The following is a 15,156-nucleotide window of genomic DNA, read 5'->3' as shown; positions in this document are numbered from 1 at the left end:
TCCCGTATGAGAAATGTAACGTAATGCTAGGGTGAGCGAGCACGCAAAATCAAACGACCAATCAAAATTCGACTTTGTCTAACAGACTGTCCCTAATTAAAATATTATTAATTCAGCTTAATATTCACAAAAACAAGAAAATGTCAAAATGTAATTGGCAAATGTGATTTTTAAATAGCATATTTTATCAATACAATCCCGTTTACATTCATGGTGATCTGAGGGGGCGGGAGAGTCCCGTTGAGGGGGCGTCGCCCCCTCACGCCCCCCCGTGGCGCCGGCCCTGTCTACAAGCTTCTTCAACTTAGTAGAGCAAAACCTTATGACATTGTCTAGAAGTCACTCTATTAAGTGTATAATATTAAGTTTGATTACTCCACTCTTCCACCAAGGCACTTGCGAGTTCTCGGACACATCTGGGGGTACATGTATGGTCACATGTGGTTTTGCATATCAAGGACGATCTGCTGTCCTTCCTGTCTCCATGTAGCATTGTCTTACGCCTTTTACAGTACATGCATTGCAGTGTATTGCTGTGTTCACTTCTGCAGTCCTCAAGCCTCCTGCAGCAGCTCAATGCCATGATCACTGAAACTCAGAGACGCTGGACATCTTTATCCTGGTGTTTTTGCAGAGTCAGTAGAAATGTCTCTTTAGTGTTATTATCTAGCCCTATTCGGACTGGATTAGTTTAACATGGACTTTTACCTTCTGTAAAAAGGTCCAGAAAATTTACCTTTTCTGCATTTTTTCAAGTATGGAGACGCTTGAAGAAGCATTCAGTTACATTCTAGGTGCAATAATCCTTTGTGGTTCATCTAACAAGCAGGACAAATATTGTTTTAACACTTCCGCATAAAAGCAGAGAAGAAACTGCCAGACAATGAGAAACTTTCCCCAAGAGCTTTCTTCAGAGTCCAGTCTTTGTCCTGCCCAGACTGTTGCTGCAGTTCTTGTTGATGAACCTGATACATGCTTTATGTTTTACTCTTTGGTATTGTATTATTTTTATTGGTTGTTTTGAGTGTCTTCAACAATTACACTTCTTTTAAGTGTGAAAGTTAATAAGGTTATTAATGTTCTTTTCTTTGTTCGTTTAGTAAGAGGTTTTACTCCCCTCAGGTGTTTTTGCTTTTGGTTTATTTTGGGCTTTCCTCCTCCTGAAGCCATTGCTTCCTTGTAATTTTTATTTATTTATTTATTTATTATTTTTTTTATTTTTTTTTGGTAGTTTGTTTGTTTTGGTGCTGTGTGCTCAGACCAACGATCTTTAAAACCTTTATTTTTGTCATATCCGCCTATACCCTATGTGGGACGTAACGGGATGTGGGAGAGCGGGGCACAACCTAACACTGTTTGATTTTCTCAGTTTGTGTAAATCCACTTGGTGTTCAGTGAGTTTCTTTTTTTCCCACATTCATTTCCCACATTTCTAGTACAATTATGTGGCTTTGTTTCATTAATACAGTTTGTGTGTATATATATATATATATATATATATATATATATATATATATATATATATATATATATATATACACACACTATGTCAATATTTTTTTTAATAATTAATAAATTACGCACCACAAAACACAGCTATACAGCATAGTTCAAATCATAATAATAATTCATAATTTCTGAACATTGACTCTCAGTCTTTATTCACCTTTTTCTCATGGTTTCTCAAAAGAATTTAATAGAATAGCATAGTTCTAATATGGGCACATATCAACCTTGTAACGCAGTGTTACAACATTCCCCACCAGCGCAATTAGGATGTATCTATTTACACTAAAGAGACTGAAGGGTAAATGTGTTTATGCTGCCCCCCAGCGTCACAGATTTATTTAATAATAAAAAAAACTCTACACAAGGTTCAAACAATCTCAATCTCATTTAACTTTCTTAATACATATTTTCCTATTAGACTTTCCCACATTAAAGTGGGATGACAAAGATTGCTTAATATAGAAAATATTCTCAAGACATTTTAACAATATTATTGCAACATTTGATGTACAAATACATCACAAACAATTTAGAACATTGATTTATTGAATGGATTTAATTAATGTTGTAAGAGAACTGCACTGAAGCTTATGTGTCACGTTTTAGTCAGTGACCCACTTTACACTAATCCACCCAAAGTTTGTAGCCTATGTTTGTAAAATATCGACGTCTACATTTGAAAGACGGATACAGAAACAACAAGAGGAATTTCGCTGTGTCTGTTAAACACGCATTCATTCATATTACCATTTCTTTGTGTGGGTAATAATCTAGTTGTTATTGTTCAAGCTATTATTTAAGCTTGTTATTGCGTCGCGCGCATAATTTTACGAAAGCGGAAGTAAGTTAAAAGCGAAAGCGAAAGTTTAGGTGTGGCCTCGCGTGAAAGACTGCGGACAAAAACTATTATGTTCATGATCAAATTATGATTTTATTATAGCCCTTTTTTGTGTAAACTATGTACATTAAGTTTATTGTTGTAGTAGGAATACTCCTGGTATTCGCTGATGGTATGTAGGCTATTATCACTTACGTTAAAACACGAAAATAGCCTTCGAGTTTATCTTTCTCGTTTATTACAGCTATCAGTTTCTCTATTATTTCTCTATAGGCTTCACTGTGCGTGGTCCATCTGGTCCTCTGGTTGTTCCTCTTGGATCGTCCGTGGTTTTGCCCTGTTATGTTGATGAACCTTTACCAGTGAAGGATCTGGAGGTGCAATGGGGAAGAACAGACTCAGAGACTCCGGTTCATTTGTTTCTCGATGGTGAGAGTCGACCAGAGGTCCAGCAGCAGGATTATCAGGATAGAGCTCATTTCTTTACTGATCAGATTCAACATGGAAACTTCTCCCTCCGTCTGGACAATCTGACAGCTGAAGATGAGGGAAATTACACGTGTAAAGTTTACAGTCAGCAGGAGTCTAATGAGACTGTGGTTCAAATAAAAGATGTTGGTGAGTGAGAGCCACTTGAATTCTGGTGAAAATTTCAATCAAATGCCATGTTATGTATTTTATGTGTATGTTTAAACCATTATTCTTTCAGAGCGTCTGCTGGTATCAGGATCGAGTCGCTCCATATCTGCATATGATGGTGAGGACGTCACTCTGAACTGCTCTGTCGACTCTCACATCTTACCTGAACACATTGAAGAGCTTTCATGGAAAAGAACAGATGGAGATATTCTGGTTCTGCTCTATCAAAACAATGAGGCTTTACCAGATTCATCAGATGAACAATACAGAGACAGAGTTGAGTTCTTCACTGATGAAATCCCCAAAGGAAACTTCTCTCTCAGACTGAAGAGTGTCAGAACTGAAGACAAAGGAGTTTACATGTGTGAAGTGTTTGCTGGAGGACTTTCAGCCAGTGCAACTGTAGTACTTGAGCAACTGGGTGAGTCGACAAAACATGACAAAATAAATAATGCATTCTGTCAACACTGGCCAACCTTCTTCAAAGGCTATTCTTTAGCTATTTACACTTGGTGCGAAAGGTATCTACCCTTTTGTACATTTGTGGCCATTTAATTTAAATTAGTGTGAGATAGCATTAGCAATGCTATAACAGCGTCAATAGGAGTGTAAAGTTCTGTGGCATAATAAATTCATAGTAAAACTAAGCGTTGTAAGCTCCATGTTTTGTGGAGGAGACGAGGTGGGGATTCATGCAAACAGAATTTTCTGCTGATTAGGATTTCTAGAGGGAATTTTGAGCAGGTTCTGGCGTACGCATGGTTTTACAAATTGGAAAACTTTTCATCTATAAAATACTTTTCAGAGAAGAATTGTTCTCATTCATTCCTATTGCCAAATTTTTCTTTATTGTTTTAAACAAAACTCATTTATGCAGTTTCGCCTATAAAATAAACATAATTTAGAATGTTTAGATATTTCCACTGGAAACTTTATTTTACAGTGTCTTGTTACATAACTGCCCTAAAAAGGCAAAAGACTTTAACTCGCTAGTGTGGAACTGAGAAAAATGACTTGAACATTTTTAGTTGTCCAGCCAAATTAATTCTAGGTAGGAAACTGGAAATCTGGCAATTGGATGTTTGAGACAAGAAACTGTTGCCAGTATTTTACTGTAAAAAAGCCTGGTAAGGTCTAACAGTGTAGCCTCTTCCAGTTCGTAGTGTGGATCTCATGACTAATTCTCATGTTTAAGAATCTGTTATCTGACAACTGATTCATGCTACTCCCCACTGACATGCTTTTAAATCTATTGTTAACCATTTTTTTGGCCTTCAAACATCTTAAAATGCACATATCAGGGGAATCAACATTTTTTCCAGGGGAATCCCCACAATTTTTTACTGCATGTCTAGTAAATCCTTACAGTAGTTTTTAACACAAAAGAGGGTTAGTGAATCTGGCCCTTCATGTAAATAAGTGCTTGCAAATAGGAATTCCTTAAAATACTTTAATTGCAAATTCTTCATAATTATTCCTCTATAAACCAATGGCTATTTATAGCTAAATGATTCAGTGCAGTTATACATAATGATGGATGTCTGTGTTTCACAGGTTTCTCTTCTTGGCACATAACTGTGTTGGTTTTCTGTTTTGTTGCTGGATTTGGAGCTGTACTTCTCCTCTGCTTATGTCTGATCTATTGCAGATCAAAAAACACAGGTGTGTTTGGAAGGAAAATCTTTGTATTTCTTGTGATTAACTGTATGTGTCACTGTACGTGTTTCAATGTTTAACTGTGACTATTTTTCATCTCCTCTTCAGTCAACAGCAGAACAATCTGGGATCTTCAGCTTTCTTTGGTCTTTTTTCCAAATGTCTGTATGTTCTTCGCCTTCTTCCTCTGGGGTTTCACTGAAGGTGAGTTTACTAGTTTAAATATAGCACTATGAAGCACGTGGCAGATTTGTACAATTTTGTAAAAATTACAACAATTTTGTTGTGATGGGACTTAAATTGTTTTATTTGATCGATATTGTTAAAGGGGACATATAATGCAATTTTTTTCCAAGTTAATATGAATCTTTAGGGTCTAAATTAAAAATGTTGTAATATACTTTTATTAAAAATTATCATTAGTATTGTAAGAAAACACTAATTTTACATGGTCAAAAACAGCTCTGTTTCAGCACGCCGTCTCAGTGCATATATGCCTGATAATGAGCTTTGCTTACTCCGCCCCTCTGTTCTGTGGGGCGATTTGACACAATGCACGGAGCATTGCATGCATGGAGTGCCTTGCCTTGACAACAGTTGAGGGTGTATTTTGCAACAAGAATGTCAGCGGGAGTCTCTGAGGACACATCTGTGCAACCATACCAATTTGAGCCGGAGTCGGAACAAGATGACGCCCTGAAGAAGTTCTTCAATTAGGGCTCGAACAGGACGTTTCTGCATGGTTGGTTAACGTAATGTCACTTTGATCTATTTTTGTAACTTATGTACTGGCAGGGTAACTTAGAGTAGTGAGATACAGACGCTATGTGTTTACTGATGTATAGGTTAGTTCGTTGACAGATTGATGTTGAAAAACCTTTTTTTGGTAAATATAACCTAGGCTTGTCAGTGATGCGTAACGTTATCTCAGTGTTAGCAAAGTCCTTTTATTTAAATAGTCTCTGGTGTTAGGTACAACTGTCAGTGCTGAAACATTAACCATAACGCGTTGATTATAAACGTGGGATTATGAATTATATTGAGAACTTGGCATGTACAGGCACTGCTAACACACATTTCAGTACAATCAACTTGTAAAAGTGCATGTACCATTATATGAGCCCTTTTAATACCTGTTAATGTATATTGTGTTCCAGGATTTCTCCATGAGTCCGTCACTTGCTGTGCTCTGTATATTCTGAGGCCTATCATGTTGATTTGGGCTTTGTCTTATTTAAAGTATCTCCAAGGTATGTTAGGATTTTATGTTTTTTTTTTATTATTATTATTTTTGTTAAGGGGATCAGTAAATGCAAATTGATGGCAACATATTAAGACTTTGCATGACAATATTGTTAGTAATTAATTCTATTGCAGTTAAATAAATCAAATTGTCAAATTATGAAAGTATTTAAAACACAAGCTGATTTTTTTTCCCTTTATTATTTTCTAACTGTATTCTTGGCATGTATTGAATGCATCAATACATTTTAAGTGTTTAGTGAAAAATACACGTAACCTATCATAACACTGCTTAAATGAAAAGTACAAGCAATGTAACAGATATGTAATAATATTATATAATGACCTGATTTGATCAACTCTTTCTGTTTACAGACAACATCAAAACATGGATCAGGTTTTTCAGAATAACAAGTGAATTTACTGTTTTCACAGTCGTTGTTTATTCAGGTGAGTAAATCCTAATGTTTCACATCAGAGATCATGCTCATTATTCTGACATTAAAAGTGCTTTATGAATTATTACGTGTTTTGCTAACTTCAATAGACTTGGCCATTAAATCTTACTCCTCCCTCTCTTTTTCTAAAAATCCCGTCGTCCAAATCTGAATAGCCTACTCAAAATGATTAAAAGACAGACAGTGTTTAGTATCCCAGGATTACTTTATTTCTCTTGCTGTTTACAAAGACACGTGTGATTTCTCAGAACATCTATTTCAGTGATATCTGTCAGGCAGTAGAAACATTTAAATGTGGAATATTTGTAATAATGTTCATTACAAAATAATAAAATTACACCTTTTTATAGTTTATACTTAACTGCATGTACTGTAGCCTTTTCTTAAATATCATAATGATGTGATGAACTTCACTTCCTTTGGTACAGATTAAGTCAGTATGGCCTCATTTAATTATTTTATCCCTGTGGTCTATATGACCCCAATCGACTTTTCCGTAGTAAATAAACATGGTTCCCTTCATCTCAGTTTCATAAAATTTTGTCACTTTTTCTACATTATCTATCTATACATACACACAAAGAAAAAAAAAAACTGGGCTTGATTCGGTTGTTCTAAAGGTACATAAAAAGTTACACTCATGACCTTCAAGTTACACTCAGTGCCTTTAGGGTCAATATGACCCAACATTGAAATGAATGGGAAAGTCGAAAAAAAAATTAGTTTTTTTATTTTTCATTTGTCAAAAAAATCAATAAATCCAGAATAAATCTGAAATTTTCCATTCCGCAATGAAGTCCTAGTACTAGAGCACACATGCAATGTGGAACGAACATGATCACTTGCACACACACGTGTACACGCACACAAACACACACACACAGGTGTGACTCCAATAGAAAGCATTTTTATTGAAATTGGCAAATAAAATCAATAATTCCAGCATAAATCTGATAATTCTCACACATAAATGAAGTCCTGGTACTAGATCACTAATACAATGTGGAATGAACATTATCACACACACACACACACGTGCGCCCACACAGACACAAATACACACACAGATAGAGAGAGGTGTGACTGCAATAGAGAGCATTTTTATAGAAATTGGGAAATAAAATCAATATTTTCTGCATAAATCTAAACATTTTCACACACAAATGAAGGTATGGTATGAGAGTACAAATGAATATGGAAAGAACATGACTACACACAGATCACATACACACAGAGACACAAACAAACAGGTGTGACAGCAAAATAGAGCATTTTTATAGAAATTGGGAAGTAAAATCAATAATTCCAGCATGAATCTAAAAATGGTTACACATAAATGAAGGCCTGGCATTAGAGAAAAAAACAATGTGGAATGAGCATGATTACACACACACACACACACACACACACACACACACACACACACACACACACACACACACACACACACACACACACACACAGTGTGTTTACTCTTCAGTCCTGTTCATATCCGCCTATATTTGTTTGTCTTTTTGTTTTTATTTACTTTTTAAAAATAATTTCTTATTCTAAGGTGAATCATTTTATACATTTCGATTATTGAAATAATATGAAATTGCAATCAAGTATTTTCTTTTAGTGGCAACTTATGTGGCATTACTGCAAATTTATTTGCCATTACTGCACATTTATATAGCATTATGGCAATAACAAGATACTTCAAAATACCTCAAAGAACAACAAAAATAATTATGAACTTTGAAAAAATACTGATTTAATGTATTTTAAAATGTTTACAGTTTTTGCCCATTGCTTAACACTATAGACCCATGCTTAGACTAAAGTAACACAACTTGAAGCTTTTGTTACCATACCTCAAACACATGTACCCATACCTTAAACAAAAGCGCTGCTTTGCACTCTAGTTGCAATTCTGCAACACACTTACTCCTTTATGCAACACACTTGGTCCTGCATACTACACTCTATTTCATACATAAGACACTTCGTTCAAAAATTAAATCTCAGGGTGCCATTCGGAAAACACATCTTTCCAAAATACAAAACACATCGGGTAATTGCAACCACTCAAATACACACCTGAAGGCACTTACTTGCAAAACTGAACACCAATCAGCCAGCTACAAAAAGCCCTCAGTTTAGCCATTTCAAGAACTTTGCAAGCATGTAGGGATAGCAAGAGGCAGAGGTAGAGGAGTAGGAAGAGGAGAAGGAGGAAGAGGAGGAGGAGGAAGAGGAAGAGGAGAAGGAGGAAGAGGAGAAGGAGGAAGAGGAGGAGGAAGAGGAGAAGGAGGAAGAGGAAGAGGAGAAGGAGGAAGAGGAGGAGGAAGAGGAGGAGGAAGAAGAGGAAGAGGAAGAGGAGGAGGAAGAAGAGGAAGAGGAGGAGGAAGAGGAGAAGGAGGAAGAGGAGGAGGAAGAAGAGGAGGAGGACGAAGAAGAGGAGGAAGAGGAAGAAGAGGAAGAGGAGGAGGAAGAGGAGGAAGAGGAAGAGAAGGAGGAAGAAGAGGAAGAAGAGGAGGAAGAAGAGGAAGAGGAGGAGGAGGAAGATGAGGAGGAAGAGGAGGAGGAAGAGGAAGATAATGAGGACAAGGTCAAGGTCGAAGAGGCCATGCACGGACCCCTATTTCTGATGATATAAGAGCAACTTTGGTGGACCATGTCATCAACCATGGCCTGACTATGAGGGAAGCTGGGCAGAGAGTCATCTCTCAGACAGGCAAGTGTTCAACAACATAAACTATGTGAGCATCACCACCATCAGACAGATCTTGGGAAAACACAACATCACCATGAAGCAGCTCTACAGGGTCCCGTTTGAGAGGAACAGTGTCAGGGTCAAAGGACTTCGAGCTGAATATGTACAGGTAAGTGTAACTGTCCTTTACATTTACAATACAGTATTGGTGAAATCCAGTAGCAGCTGAATATGTACCATATCAGTACCACATGGATCCATTCGGTGAGCTACACAGGTACCTGTGTGATGGGGTGAGGGTTCTGTATGTGTAGCACTGTAGTGCAGTAATATGTTGTTTTTTTTTTGAGAATCTTGGTCATGGATGGAGCAGCACAGCCTCATGAATTCATTTTCATTGATGACGCTGGATTCGACCTGAGCAAAACAAGACGACGGGGTCGTAATGTAATTGGCCAAAGGGCAATTGCACGTCCCGGGGCAGCGCAGGGGAAATATCACATTGTGTGCCGCCATAAGCCTTCAATGGCTTCTGCATTATCATGCAAAACTAGGTCCATACAATTGCCAACATATATTCACATTTCTACATGCTCTCCATAATATAGTTGTACAGAACAGAGCAGATCAGCCCAGGTTTGTGGTGGTATGGGATAATGTCAGTTTCCCTCGGGCTGCTCTGGTCCAGGCCTGGTTCACCACCCACAATCAATTTGAAGTGGTAAACTTGCCCCCTTACTCACCATTTTTAAACCCTATAAAGGAATTCTTTTCGGCTTGGAGATGGCGTGTATATGAACGCCAACCACATGCCCGCATGCCTCTTCTGCAGGCAATGGAACAGGCCTGCGACAACATTCAGGTGACAGTAATCCATGGATGGTTTCGACATGCAAGGGGATATTTTCCCTGGTGCCTAGCGGGAGAAGACATTGCTTGCGATGTCGATGAGGTCCTGTGGCCAGACCCCAACAGACGGCGGGATCCATGAGCCCACATATGAACAATTGCCATGATTTTCTGTGTTTACAGTATAGTGTTTTTTCTATTATCATGATTTTTTTTTTGCTTTATCTGAATTCATGTTACTGCAATGTACAGTGCTGCAATGTACAATATTGAGTAGGCCTATTTGCTTTTTTGGTTGTTTGAAAATGTGCTTCCTGAAAATATGCCTTCTGAATAAAAAGATGTGTTAGTGTTTTATATAAAGTAGACTAGTGTGATCCCCCTGATCTGAAAGTGTATGCATATGATGCAAGTATGTGTCATTTTGTCATCAGAGTTACATTTTGACAAAGGAATGTTAGGTTTTGATAGCAGAGTTTAGGTTTTGATAGTAGAGTTTCAATTTGACACAGATGTGTATGGTATATTTCCCAGTGTGGTGTCATGTTTACTTGTGTGTAGAGTTTTGGCACAATGAGCGAAGTTTTGCAAAATGTGTTCAAGCAATGGGCAAAAACTGTAAATATATATTTTCATAACAAAAGCTGTTATAAGAGCAGTAAGTCACATCCAGAAAAATGAATGGATCTCTATGGGGCCCCTGCTGGAAGCATCTGGTAATTACACTTTCAGGGTAAAAATATATTATCTACAAAAAAACATCTAACCAGCAGATCATGGCAGAATTATGCATCTAACACCTAGATCAATATCCAGAAACAATTCCTATTTAAATTTGATCATCATTACAGTTTTTTACAGTCGCTTGGACACATTTCTCAATACTTAGGTCACTTTTTCAAAACTCCTCACATTGTTCTCCTAACCAACTTTCAGCTTGGCACAGCAGTTCATTTCACTTTCAAAATACACTAAAACTACCAAATCACTTCATACATGTCTCAAACCAACATATTCTTCCATCACACTAGCAAAGGTTGACAGACAACAAACACACTTTGTCACCCACAAAACAATGACCTAAAAAACACTAACAACATCATACAATGTTTTCTTCTGTAATTCACTGCAATAATGTTACTGGAATGAATCAGACATGATGCAGTATGCTTCAATATATTTTGTCTTTTTTTGTTGTTGTTGCACAGAGTAATTACAAAATACAATAATTTACACACCATCCACCGATACACATACGATCAGCTGTGGTTGGTCCAATTGTCCAATTGTTTTTATAGCATTTCATTTTTAGATTCGAAACATATTTCATTAAAATATTACTGTAGAAATGTAGCAACTTGCTGTCATATTCAGTTTTGTATTATGTTATTGTTTTGAACTTAAGTTTGCCAGTTTTGAAAACCGTATGTAAGCATGTGCAGATTGGCCTGTAAGTACACAGAGTTTTGGCGGTTGTGGTGTCGAAGTGAGAAAAGAATTAATGTAATTTGAAAGATGTCATGAATGCATTTTGTGCCAAAGCAATGATAAATGATCCACAGTTTAGCCCACATATACTTCTGTTACTTCTGTTGTGCTCACTGTGTGAAGAGTTTTGAAAAAGAGACCTAAGTATTGAGAAATGTGTCCTAGCGACTGTAAAAAACTGTAATATGTTTTTTTTTTCATAAAAATGTAATATTTCATATGTATGCTAATGGTGTTGTTGAGGAATTCTGCAGTAAATAGGTAGAAAAAGTACTTCATATCCCACAAAACACAGCATAAAATATAGATGAGAAGTAAAGGAAAAAAATTATATATAATTTGTATTATTAAAATGTATATTTTTTGTACAATAGCTCTATACATGTTTGGGGTCATAAGTGTAAACAGGAAACTAAAGGCATATGAGGGTTAAGTGTGTTTGTTTGACAAACACTTTTCAGTTCATCACATCTTTAGATATGTACAACAGGACATCATTTATCTTGTGTGACATTTACATTTGTATCTATTCCTCTAGTTATTTTTACATATTGCTGGAGAAAGAGTGCACATGATACAAGCATCATACCTCGTGTATTTTCTGGAATATGCTTTGGAGTTGTTGTGCTGTCGTGTCTCATCCTGAGTGGAGGTAAGAGTTCCTGTATGATTTGATTCCTAACATTTTAAAAGCAGCAGGCTAAGTATATATAAGCACAGATTTATTAGGTTATTGAGTTTATTAACAATGATTTTGTTCATATATTTATTTTTTATTATACAGTTACCAAAAATAATATAAGACCCAAGTTTTCAACTTTTTAGGCCTAACTGTGTGTTAATGTTTGTTTTTTAGTGGACTTTAGAAGGCTATCCAGTCAGGACCGGCCAAGACGAGCTTCCTCATGCATGCAAACACCAGGTGAACAGATACTTATTGCTTTACCCCAATATGAGTTATTAGAGTTGCAAAATACTATTAGCTCTATAAACAACCTTGCTCTCAATACAGCATTTTACACTAGAGCACAAATGCAATGTGGAACGAACATGGTCACTTGCACACACACGTGTACGCGCACACAAACACACACACAGGTGTGACTCCAATAGAAAGCATTTTTATTGATATTGGCAAATAAAATCAATAATTCCAGCATAAATCTGATAATTCTCACACATAAATGAAGGCCTGGTACTAGATCACTAATACAATGTGGAATGAACATTATCACACACACATGTGTGCCCACACACACACAGACACAAATACACACACAGATAGAGATAGGTGTGACTGCAATAGAGAGTATTTTTATAGAAATTGGGAAATAAAATCACTAGGACACATTTCTCAATACTTAGGTCACTTTTTCAAAACTCTTCACACAGTTCTCCAAACCAACTTTCAGCTCGGTACAGCAGTTCATTTCACTTTCAAAATATTCAACACACAAACACCAGGTGAACAGATACTTATTGCTTTACCCCAATATGAGTTATTAGAGTTGCAAAATACTATTAGCTCAAGAAACAACCTTGCTCTCAATACAGCATTTTACATAGTCACAAATATAGTTTAAAATAGACTGTGTGTTATTGAGTGTTGATAAGAACGAAAACCTAACAGAAAAAAGTACCGGAATTTAAAATCCGTATGATTCTCCTCTACTACTTAAACCAACAACGTGTGTGTGTGTGTGTGTGTGTGTGTGTGTGTGTGTGTGTGTGTGTGTGTGTGTGTGTGTGTGTGTGTGTGTGTGTGTGTGTTATGGACTGGACATCAATCCATCCTCCCTATGGCACGAGATGCTGATATAGGCTCCAGTGTCACTGCGACCTTGCATAGGAAAAGCAGTTTGGGAAAATGAACTGTGTGACCAGAATTATACTGGACAAACACTTTCTGTCATATCATACAGTGCTCTGTCACAGACAGTGATATGAGCTGTGTGTCAAGGCTTTTTTACTAAACATTCAGTTATAAAAGCATTCAAAGCTGCTGTAGGTTAAGATTTGTCAGATGAACTGTGATGAGACTTTCCAGTGTCATGAGAATAGAAAAGTACTTGACATCATGTGACTGAGCCAAACATTAATCCTTACAGACATTTATCCTGATCAATCATCAGACCTCAGTTTCTCTCACTGATACGACTGAGATAGTCTGTGTTCACTGTGTTCAGAAAGCTTTCGCAAAAGAAAGTAGTGTTTAAACATTTAAGCAGAGATCGAGAGCAGGTATAGTACAGTCCAAGTACAAGTAGTTGGAATCATATAATTCATTCATCATCATCATCATCATCATCATCATTATCAAAGCTTTATTAAGCTTTTATTTATATGGTTCAACCAAAAACAGTTAAAAAAACATAAACAAGTAAAATACAAAGACAGTCATTCTTCTATTCATGTTTACTTCTTTCTCTTTTTAGATTTTTGGAATATTGTCAGTGTGTCTCAATTGTACCAGTTGATCTCCTCATTTGGACTTCCCTCTCTAGGTAACAGCTGCATACTGATTCCTTCATAATTAATTACAATGATATGCAACATGTAGTTTTCAATTCCACCTGTTTTTCTGAGTAAAAATCCAGTTGATTATAATTCAGCCAATTTCAGCTTGACATAAAACTGCTTGTAGAAGGACATGCTGAATGAATGTGAAAACTGAATGAAGTCATTAAGAGCTGCACAAGAAAACCACTAGACTCTTATTTCAGTGATTTTAACATTTATGTTTAAGATTTTCTGAGCAATCCTATGTATTTTAGCTACATATTATTGACTATTGTTTTTTAATGGGAAAATAATAGACGTATTCTCTTATTTTAGGATTTGCATTTGTGCTATTTGTTCCACCACTACTGTTGATCTTCCTGGTGTTTTTGCCTCGTCTCCAAGCGAAATTCAAATGTAAGTTCATGCTAAAATACATTCGTATCATTGTTGTATTTGTATAGATGTGGAAAGAGTAAATCCCATAACTATATTCCTGTATTTCTGAATTTGTGATTTTGATACAATATCAATAGAAATGCACTGCTTATAAAAAAATAAATGCTTAATTTATTTGCTAAACCATGATTTAAAGTCAGCATGAATCAGGAGTTACTACTGACACTACTGTATTGTGACATTTTTTGAGTGAAATTGAGGTTATCTAAAAAAATACTAAAATTGAGGGACTTGGTTTTATGCATTAGTATTTGATATTGTGAAAAGTGAGCGGTGTGTAACTGAATGAAGGCACATCTGATAGTGAGTGGCTTTACTGAATGATTGGCCTTGCATTCATCATCAAGTGAAATCCTATCATGAGAAAATGAAGTTATTGTAACGCTTAGTTCCACAGCAGATGATGATACAATAACATAAGATTTAACACAATACTTAGAATAAACAGCCAAAATACATAAAAGCGTGCTAACATGAACAATACCACACAACTGAAGAGTGAACAAGGAGGAAGTTAAATACACAGTGATGATGATAAAATAAGGAACAGCTGTGATGATTAGTGTTAGTGTTCATGGTAACTGATGATCAGCAAATGAGAACAAGGAACACGTGAAGAATGAAAACTAACAGAACAATACGGTGACAGTTATGACATTGAGATTACAAGGTAAAAAATAAAATAAAATAAATAAACACACAGATAAATTGTTAATTCATACAGAACTTAAATATAGTGTCAAATTTGATTTCAAGCAGACTCTTCTCAGATTTGTATCAGATTTATGTGACCTGTAAAAGTTTATGAATATAGAAGATCT

At 36.3% G+C, this 15,156-nt stretch overlaps 1 protein-coding gene across 1 annotated transcript in view; it reads left to right on the top strand.

Moving 5' to 3' along the window:
• Positions 1–2,363: 2,363 nt before the first annotated feature.
• LOC143710960 (uncharacterized) overlaps positions 2,364–15,156 on the top strand; it is a 52,759-nt gene continuing 39,966 nt past the window's right edge. The window contains exons 1-11 of the mRNA XM_077202226.1: positions 2,364–2,519; positions 2,621–2,965; positions 3,057–3,407; positions 4,541–4,648; positions 4,751–4,846; positions 5,800–5,892; positions 6,260–6,334; positions 11,916–12,029; positions 12,234–12,299; positions 13,813–13,881; positions 14,213–14,293. Of these exons, the coding sequence (XP_077058341.1) occupies positions 2,468–2,519; positions 2,621–2,965; positions 3,057–3,407; positions 4,541–4,648; positions 4,751–4,846; positions 5,800–5,892; positions 6,260–6,334; positions 11,916–12,029; positions 12,234–12,299; positions 13,813–13,881; positions 14,213–14,293 (1,450 nt within the window). The 5' untranslated portion in view covers positions 2,364–2,467. The remainder of the gene's footprint in view (positions 2,520–2,620; positions 2,966–3,056; positions 3,408–4,540; positions 4,649–4,750; positions 4,847–5,799; positions 5,893–6,259; positions 6,335–11,915; positions 12,030–12,233; positions 12,300–13,812; positions 13,882–14,212; positions 14,294–15,156) is intronic.

This window comes from Siphateles boraxobius, unplaced genomic scaffold (genome assembly GCF_051911475.1).
Source record: "Siphateles boraxobius isolate OS27281-9 unplaced genomic scaffold, OSU_SipBor_1 49, whole genome shotgun sequence".
Taxonomy (NCBI): domain Eukaryota; kingdom Metazoa; phylum Chordata; class Actinopteri; order Cypriniformes; family Leuciscidae; genus Siphateles; species Siphateles boraxobius.
The sequence above is the reverse complement of the archived record's forward strand: the minus strand, read 5'-3'. Positions and strand labels throughout refer to the sequence as shown.